Source organism: Malus sylvestris, chromosome 9 (genome assembly GCF_916048215.2).
Source record: "Malus sylvestris chromosome 9, drMalSylv7.2, whole genome shotgun sequence".
Lineage (NCBI taxonomy): Eukaryota > Viridiplantae > Streptophyta > Magnoliopsida > Rosales > Rosaceae > Malus > Malus sylvestris.
In genome coordinates, this window is record NC_062268.1 from 11,171,829 (window position 1) to 11,181,459 (window position 9,631).

Below are 9,631 nucleotides of genomic sequence, written 5' to 3' on the forward strand. Positions count from 1 at the left end.
ATCCACATTTGTATTGTAACGGCTGTCAATTTGCACCATGTGAATAAAAAATAATAATAAATGATTATTTAATAAAAATAATCTATATTATAATTAAAAGCTAAAAAAATTTGAAAATGGGAAGCTTAGCCCGATAACCCCATCTCTTTCTCCTACCAATGATGTAGCCGTCAATCACCCTCTTCCTCCTCTCCCTCTACCTCACCTCCCACCACCACTCATGGGCCTAGAAGGCCCAAGCCAAGCCCGCCGCTGCCGTCCAGATGGTTCCGCCAAACCACATCCACCACTGCGAGGTTCGATTTCTCCCCGAGTTCTTCAATTCTTGCTCGAACTCGACGGTTTTCGAGTGGAGAGGGTCACCATGGCCTGCAGTAATTTCGCCCATTAGACCCATGTGCGATTCTGAAGCCGACTATATGAATCTTGGTGAGATGGCAGCATCGTCATCTTTAAATCTGACAAAGAAGCATCTGGGTTTTTCAAGGGGGGTGAGAGTGAGAAATTGGGTGTGTGGGATTTGTTAAGAAATGGAAATTTCATGGTGCTAAATGCTAGAGGGATTGTGGGGAGGGATTTGAAGGTGTTTCCATGGAAGATGGAGATGCAGAGAGAGGGGTAGCTGGAGAAAGAAGAAGGGAAGGTTACGATTTTAATTTTAAATATTTTTTATATTTAATTATTGAAAATTTTAAGAAAAAACTTCCGGCACTGTTTACTTTAACGAAAAACCACATATTTATACTTAAAAATTAATCCTGATATTATTTACTTTATATTTTATTTTATCCTTATCGATAAAACTCAAAGTTTTTTAATTATTTTCATTAGTTTTTCTTTAATTATTTTGGTTCGTCAAATATGCTTACATCAACTGTTACTAGTTCCTAAGGGAGCGCAAAACAAGAAAATGTGAGTAGACGAAAAATAAAGTTTTCCAAAACTATTTTATTTTCAGAACATACTAATTTCCTGTTTTGGAAACACATATAATACTATGTATAATTTTATAAAGCCTAAACATGCCATAAAAACTGAAAACTGATATATACATGTATACACTGCGATGGCTAATACTTACCGTGACATATCATCGCAGCTAGTGGGGAGAGCTTCTCTGGCGCGTGGTTAAATGGTGGCCAGATGAAATTGTAAGGGCAGAATTGAATTACTGAATAGAATATCCTTTTCTTTTCCTTTTCCTCTTTACTCTATCCCTTCATCACTATCATTACAGCTGCCATCGCAGGTTGAGACCATTGCAGGTCTGGGTTGTTGTGCCATTGCAGGTCCATGACTTAACAACACGACGGTTTTTTTAGTGGAGCAGGTCGCCGTGGCTTGCAATAATTTCGCCCATTAGACCCCTGTGCGATTCTGAAGCCGACGATATGAATCTTGGTGAGATGGCGGCATCATCGTCTTTAAATCTAACGAAGAAGAATGATATTTGCATCTGGGTTTTGCTGACAAGTTTTCAAGTGGGGGGGGGGGTAAGAGTGAGAAATTGGGTGTGTGGGATTTGTTAAGAAATGGAAATTTCATGGTGCTAAATGCTAGAGGGATTGTGGGGTTTGGACCTGGGAGGGATTTGAAGGTGTTTCCATGGAAGATGGAGATGCAAAGTGGAAAGATGGAGATGCAGAGATAGGGGTAGTTGGAGAAAGAAGAAGGGAAGGTTACATTTTTTTTTTTTTATATTTAATTATTGAAAATTTTAACGAAAAGGTTCCGGTACTGTTCATTTTAACGAAAAATCAAATATTTATACTAAAAAGTTAATTCTGATATTATTCACTTTACACTTTATTTTGTCCTTATCGTTAAAACTCAAAGTTTTTTAACCATTTTCATTAGTTTTCTTTTAATTATTTTGGTTCACCACATCAACAAAATATATTAGTTTTATATTTGTTACGTCATCAATTAACGGTTTGACTAACGAATGTATGAAATTGCAATAAAATGATAAATAATGCAAGAAATTGAAATGTTTTAAAAAATGTTATATAAAATTGCAATAGCATCAATGACACACCCCGATCCAGAGGATCCAGGCATGCTGGCCGTCACGTGAGCGTGACGTAACTAAAAGTGCGACACAGAAGCAAATCAACAACAGAATAAGAAGGAATTCAAACCAATCACTAACAGAACAACCTAATAGCACAAAAGGGGAGTTGAGATAAACATATAAATTCAGAGCATAGGTCTAGTGCAGTCAAGTAGGACCAAAATAAAAGTACAACACCCGCAGGTGAGTCCTACATGCAGAGCGTCTGTCAGAATGCCGGAAAAAGACCTCGAGAGCCACCAACCGCTAACTAGAACCTGGAGGGGCGCAAAACAAAGATGAGTGGGTCAGTAAAACCAAAGATTTTTCCAAAACATTTCATTTAAAACATTTCTAACCCCTCACTGTAAAACCTGTATACTTTCCCAGAAAATAGTATATAAACATATATATATATATATATATATATATATATATATATATATATATATATACATGTCAACTAAACTCAGCTCACATCCATCAACATAACATCTCAGAAATGATATGCCATGCCAAAATATAATCAGAATGCATCAATATCAATCAGGTGAAATAATAAATCAACCGGATACCCTACAATGGTCCTGTACGGCTGATTCTAAAGCTCAACATCCCACTCAGCCGGAATCACCACAGTGACCTATACGGCCCAACTATGCACGTCACTCGGAACTACATATAGTAGTCTGTACGATGAAAGGTGTATATATACGCTCTAGTGCTTCTCTCATCAATCATCGGCGCGCATAACTAAGGTCACCCACTAGTCGGAATCACATCTAGTGATCTATACGACTAGCATGTCGGAACCCTCACATGGTCTGTACGACATCCACCTACTTGGATCCAAGACGAGCGCGCGGTGTGGTGAATAATAATATAAGCACTAACACCTAGGTGCAGGTTATGAGCTTTCAATGCAATTCATATAAAATAACTCATCTGAATAATAATAAAACTCACATGTGCGCCCACCGCGTCAATTCACATATATATGCATCAATTATCAAACTAAATATCTCAACAATTGCATGCATGGCAATTTAAATCATAACATTCATATAAACGCATTTTCTGGGAAAAACAGTTGTATATAGGTAATACGAAAACAAAACTGCCCACTCACTGATAAGTCGATGGGTCGTAACCCCCGTGACGTCCCTGGATGCGCTCGTCCTCGGGATAGGTGTCACCTATATGCGAAACAACTATAAAAACGTTAATTTAAACACATAACCAACAATTCGAAATAACTTCTCATACGATGCTCATTTTAGGCATTTGAATATACCAACATGATCTACACAACTCCACGAACATCCCCAAATTTTTAAAATAATTTTTGGACTGTTCACACGCCGACACACGCACGGCCAGACTTGCCCCCCACGCGCGGCCACGTGCACTGCACACTGACGGCGTCAGTTAACGCCGTCAGGTATATTCTGAGAATATTCCGTTGTCCCTTTAATAAAACTTAACGGCGTAACTTAACGCCGTTAGAATATTCCGTTTAACTTAACGGAATATTCCCTTGTCTTCTTCCTTCAGCTCCGGCGACCGTCGCCGTCGCCGGAAACTGGGTAAATTTTCCAAGCTTGATATCTCACTCGTTTTACGTCCAAATTCTACGAAATTTGCACCAAAAGCAAGCTGGAGAGGAGTAGAATAATATTATACCTCTTCCAAGCTTCAAAACCCACGGGATTTCGTCGGAAAAAATCCAAGAAACCGGCCAACTTTGAATTTCACGATCCCGACGTCCAAATCCTTCAAACGAAGTACTCCGAGCTTCCTTGGGACCTCACTAAGCTCACTATAAGCTTAGAATTTCCTGAAACACAACATTTCACGTGTGCATGAACAGTGACCAAAAATAGGGGGTCGGGTTCACGTGAAATCGAAGGTTTCACGTCCTAAAACTAGCACCAATCAACTCAAAACATCACAAGGATGAAGATTCTTACCTTGTTTGCTTCGATCCACTGAGTTTTGGGGGGTTTTGGGTGTGGCCGTACAATATGGGTGTGAGAGAGAGAGTGTCGAGATGGAGGAGAGAGAGAGAGCTACGGGATAGAGAGAGGGAGAGAGTGAGTCTTGTGTAGTCCAACCAAAAATAATCCAAAAATCCAATTCCTTTAATCCCTAACCACACAAAACACAACCAATTTTAATCCCATTTAAATACATTTCCAAGATTTTAGGAGAGTATACAATTAAACCAATAATGCGTCACACGTACCTTAGCCCCCGCTAAGGGCAATTCCGTCATTTCATGTTCCCGACATAACAGTTTCGGGACGGGCTGTGACAATCAAACCTGAAGGAGGGGTAAAATGTAATTTATCATTTTTTATTTGTTCTAATTTTTTTAGAAGCTGGAAATTAATCACATTTTCAAACAAATATTTGATTGATCCCTCCAATCCTTTTCACATACTCTGATGATTTTTCTTCAGTTTGACTGATATTTTTACGATTTGACTTTTGACTATTTATTTGAGAAAAATCAACATTACTCATATTCTCATGCCGCCCTAATCTTCTCTTCTGTTATAGTGAACTCTTCAAAGTCAGACTTGAAATGGATTGGCAACAAAGAAAGAGCTGGTCTGGAATTCTAGAATGCTGGAGAATTTTATTAACTGCTTGGAATATTCCTTCAATCGTGGAAGGTGCAGAGAAATCAGCAGGAAAGTGCTGAGGACCTAAGCACTTTTACTTTTATTTTGAACAAGGTTGAGAGTTGAGGATCATTTTCTGTGCAACCTAACTCAGAGCTTGCAACTAGAAACCGCCAATATAGGTAAACAGAATACGAAAAATAACCAGAATGGTTGTCAAGTTGCTTAGTCATGTTATTCTGTTTACGCTTTTGCTGCGGTTACTAGCAGTAGCATCATCACAGAAACCGCCCATAGCAAAGCCTGACTGTCAGTCTCATTGTGGAGACATTGAAATCCCGTATCCCTTTGGAATTGGGGCAGGTTGTTACATTGACGACGACTGGTTCCAAATAATCTGTGACAACTCTACTGGCAATCCCACTCCTTTCTTGAACCGTACTAATCTGGAGGTCCTCGAAATTTCTGCTGAAGGAGGTACGCTAAAGGTCACAAACCCGATCACCTTCTCAAATTGCAGCAACAAGCCAATCAACCGCCAGACGGCCAACTTGGAGGGAAGCCCCTTCGCGTATTCCACCGAGAACGTGTTCACTGCAGTTGGTTGTGGTTTTATGGCCACGATCACCTCAAACTCAAATGGCTACTCCATTTCAAGTGGATGCAAGTCCGAGTGTGACATTTCCATAAATAAGAGTAATGGTACCAGGCATAATGTATGCAACGGTGTGGACTGCTGCCAGACAGCCATCCCTTCATTTCTCTCTGCCTTCAATACTAGTTTCCAGCGTGATGACGATAAAACACGAAGTTCATGCAATTACGCATTCTTGGTAGACCGCAAATGGTTTCAGGGGTATGCCAACAATTTAACAAACATTTCTGCCATCAGCGACAGGGACAATATTCCTGTGGTGCTTGAATGGAACATGTTTCACTCCACAACTGAAGTGTTTGGGACCTTTTTGGAAGTAAATGCGACGGTATGGAGCGATGATCCAATCCGGCCTTCATGTGATAGCTACAATGACAACTCTTCCGTGTATGGATCCTCAAGGCTTGAATGTACCTGCGGAGGGGGTTCGGAAGGAAATCCCTATCTTCTCGACGGATGTCAAGGTAAACTCGAATACCATTTTCAATGTTTAAAGTTCTTTTCTTTGTGTTTGGAATGAGTTAGTAGGTGATTGATCATCACTTTAATTTTTTCAACACATTAATCCAGACATCAATGAATGTGAGGTTGGCAAGCATTCGTGTTCCGAACCCCTAGTATGTGTGAATCATCGTTCGGGTTACGGATGCTATTATCCTCCGAAGAGCAAATCTCCAGTCAAAGCCATCATTATAGGTATGTCCCTGCACTATACAGTATAATTTTCTGATTTAATAATGCATAATCTAGAATTAACAAAATGATTTGGAATTTTGAAGAGCAAAATAAGCAACCATATATATAACAAATCTCAGCAAAAGAAAAAAAGGAAATGATCTTTGCTCACACACACACACTATCCTTTCTTATCTTCTTTAGTTATTCAGGTATCGGCAGTGGTCTTGGATTCTTGTTACTGCTCCTTGGTGCCTGGTGGTTGCATAAACTCATAAAGAAAACAAAAGCCATTAAACGCAAGAAGAAGTTCTTTAAACAAAATGGTGGTATACTATTGGAGCAACAACTGGCGGCTGGTGAAGTAAATGTTGAGAAAATTAAGTTGTTCAATTCACAGGAGTTAGAGATGGCCACAGACCATTTTAACATCGATAGAATTCTTGGCCAGGGAGGCCAAGGTACTGTTTACAAAGGAATGTTGACGGATGGAAGAATCGTTGCTGTAAAGAAGTCTAAATTAGTTGATGGAGGCGAAATTGCGCAGTTCATTAACGAAATTGTCATTCTTTCGCAAATTAACCATAGGAATGTGGTTAAACTGTTGGGTTGCTGTTTAGAGACAGAAGTACCTCTCTTGGTTTATGAATTCATACCGAAAGGGACTATCTACCAATATCTCCACAAAGAAAATGAGGAGTTTTTATTTACGTGGGAAATGCGCTTAAGGATTGCTGCTGAAGTTGCAGGAGCTCTTTCATACTTACATTCAGCAGCAGGTTTTCCAATTTACCACAGGGACATCAAGTCTACAAACATACTCTTAGATGATAAATACAGAGCAAAAGTTGCAGATTTCGGGACTTCAAGATCAGTTTCCATTGACCAAACCCACCTCACCACAATAGTACATGGCACCTTCGGGTACTTGGACCCAGAGTACTTCCAATCAAGTCAGTTTACGGATAAGAGTGATGTGTATAGCTTTGGAGTTGTCCTTCTTGAGCTGTTGACTGGAGAAAAATCCGTTTCTCTAACAAGGTCACCAGAAATCAGAGGCCTAGTTACATATTTTAATTTTACAATGGAAGAGAATCGTCTGTTTGATATTATTGATGCTCGAGTTAAGGAGGAGGGTGTAACGGAAGACATATTGTCAGTTGCTAACCTCGCAAACAGATGCTTGGATATGAGTGGAAAGAGACGGCCTACGATGAAAGAAGTGGCAATGGAGTTGGAGAGGATTCAAAAATCAGTCAGCGCTTCTAATAATCTGCAACAAAATTACGATGAGGTCGAATATGTTAGAAATGAAGTAACTGGTCCTTCGGATGTTACATCGACAGGGTCGTGTTTGGCTGGAGGTACTACTCCGTCAAAGGATTCACTACCACTACTATCTTACTGATCACGACCAGCAATTGGTGGAAACTGGAGATTTCCCTGATCTTGTTTTCGAAGCAAGAATTTATCTTGTATTTTTTTTTTCCTGGTTTTAATCAACTTGTTTAGTGGTGTCTGTATGCTCCGATTGTTCTTGATGTTTTATGTGCTAATAATTTTGATGTGTCCGACAGTTTAAGGTTTTCTGCACAAACTGTTATTAGCAATCTGAAAGGTCATCTTGCATCTTCCGCGTATTTTCTGGTGTTTTTTTCTAGAGCAAGAGTGCAGAATGATCTTTTGGACCACTTCTATGTGGTTTAGTTTTCTGTTTAAATTTTCACCACCAGTAATCAAAAGAAGGGTGACATTTGGCTGTCAAATGTCAAAGGGCAGTTGGCTGAGAACTTTCACAGTCAAGCTTCAAAATTGGTCTGCTCCGAAATGTTTGAATCAATCCTAGAAAATAAAGGAAAGTTACACAACTTAAAAACTTTTAAAAAATAATAGGAAGATCAAAGTTTGGAAATTAAGGGAAAGAGAAGAAAAGTCTGATAAAACTTCCTTAAGACAAATTATCTTATTGCCATGGTTGCTTTTGTGGGGTTTGGTTTTTTTTTTTTTTTTTGTCCCCCCACCCCCCGGTTTTTGTACTACCTTTTTCTTCTTCATTAGTTTAATAAACGCAAGGGGCCCCTTTTATTTAAAAATAAATAAAAATGTAACCGGATAATAAATGATACATTGCAGGAAGCATGGCAAAACCCTAACCAAATCTTCAATATTTCTTCTTTGAGGATAATTCTGCACAAAATTCTCATATGGGCCAAAAGAAATATTTTCATATAAAGTTATCCCTATTATAGGACTATTTGATTGAGCGATCTAGGATTAGAGAGGGAGGGGTGCGGCAAGCTTTAGGGAGAAGAGAGATTGATTTAACTGGTCTTTGGTTGTCAAAATTGTTCTGCTCCGAAATGTTTGAATCAATCCTAGAAAATAAAGGAAAATTACACAACTTAAAAACTTTTAAAAAATAATAGGAAGATCAAAGTTTGGAAACTAAGGGAAAGAGAAGAAAAGTCTGGTAAAACTTCCTTAAGACAAATTATCTTATTGCCATGGTTGCTTTTGTGGGGTTTAGTTTTTTTTTTTGTTTTGGTACCCCCACCCCCCGGTCTTTGTACTACCATTCTCTTCTTCATTAGTTTAATAAACGTAAGGGGCCCCTTTTATTTTAAAAAAATAAAAATATAACCGGATAATAAATGATACATTGCAGGAAGCATTGCAAAACTAGGGGTGGGCAAACGGGTCATGGACCCGCGGGTAGGGGCGGGTACTGTCGGTTCGGGACGAGTTCGGGAAGGGGGCCAAAATTAATAGAGACAAAACGGGGCGGGGCGGGGCGGGCCGAGGGTACTTACGGGGCGGTGCGGGTCCATAACTTGAGAACCACGGGCCCCTGACTGGCCCGTTTATAATAAGGTTTTTGGTTTCTAATGGATTAGACTTTCAGAATTTCAGTCCCTCCCCCACTCCCTAGACTGCACTAAGTACCTCGTTCTCCCTAGTCTCTCCCACCCTCAAGCCTCAACTCGTTTCTTGTTGTCCCTTCACCTCTGTTTATCATTTTTCGTTCTTGACAATCACTGAGTCGATTCGACTTCAATTGTGTTGACATCACAGATTGTTGCAACCACACGACATCACCTTACCATCTTCCTATAAATCCCAAGGTAATTTATGAATTAGGGTTGTTGAATTATGTGGGTTTCTTTGTGATTTGGGAATTTAAGGTTTTTAGTTTGTTCAATTTCAGAGCTGCTTCAATAACAATTCAAATTTTAGGGTTCCTTAATTCTTTATTATTTAGGAATTTAGGGTTCTTAATTCTTTCTATTCGTTTTGGAATTGATGATTTCTTCTATAACTTTTCTATCAAGAGAGAGAGGAATTTGAGACCAAGAAAATTCTCAATTAGGCAACAAACTTGGGCATTTAAAGAAATTGTTATTGTTAAAAGGAATTAGATTTAAACTTTCCAGATTTTCGTTCTTTGATTCCCAAATTTGCTGCAGAATTTGAATTAAGTTTTTATGGTAGGAGTTAGGGTTGTTGAATTAGATTTAAAATTCTCAATTTGCTGCATAATTAGATTTAAAATAGCAATTCGAAGATTTGATGTAGATTTTCATTCTTTGATTCCAGATTTTCGTTTGACAAAGCAATGGATGA

General features: G+C 39.0%; 1 protein-coding gene across 2 annotated transcripts; it reads left to right on the plus strand.

Annotated features, from left to right (window-relative positions):
* The first annotated feature begins 105 nt into the window (after window positions 1-105).
* Window positions 106-7,650, plus strand: LOC126583766 (wall-associated receptor kinase-like 1). 2 transcript variants are annotated; one of them, XM_050248283.1, is made up of 5 exons: window positions 106-358; window positions 1,331-1,678; window positions 4,616-5,799; window positions 5,906-6,031; window positions 6,223-7,650. In XM_050248283.1, the coding sequence occupies exons 3-5, from the start codon at window positions 4,890-4,892 to the stop codon at window positions 7,416-7,418; spliced, it is 2,232 nt and encodes a 743-aa protein (XP_050104240.1). In that variant the 5' UTR covers window positions 106-358; window positions 1,331-1,678; window positions 4,616-4,889; the 3' UTR covers window positions 7,419-7,650. The 2 variants fall into 2 exon arrangements, with proteins under 2 accessions (XP_050104240.1, XP_050104238.1); XM_050248281.1 differs by lacking the exon at window positions 1,331-1,678 and having other exon boundaries at window positions 106-643.
* The last annotated feature ends 1,981 nt before the right edge of the window (window positions 7,651-9,631 follow it).

Coding starts and splice junctions, on each gene's coding strand:
- LOC126583766 (XM_050248281.1), top strand. CDS start 4,890: ATGGTTGTCAAGTTGCTTAGTCATGTTATTCTGTTTACGCTTTTGCTG. Junction 5,800..5,905: donor TCTTCTCGACGGATGTCAAG/GTAAACTCGAAT, acceptor ACATTAATCCAG/ACATCAATGAATGTGAGGTT. Junction 6,032..6,222: donor AGTCAAAGCCATCATTATAG/GTATGTCCCTGC, acceptor TTAGTTATTCAG/GTATCGGCAGTGGTCTTGGA.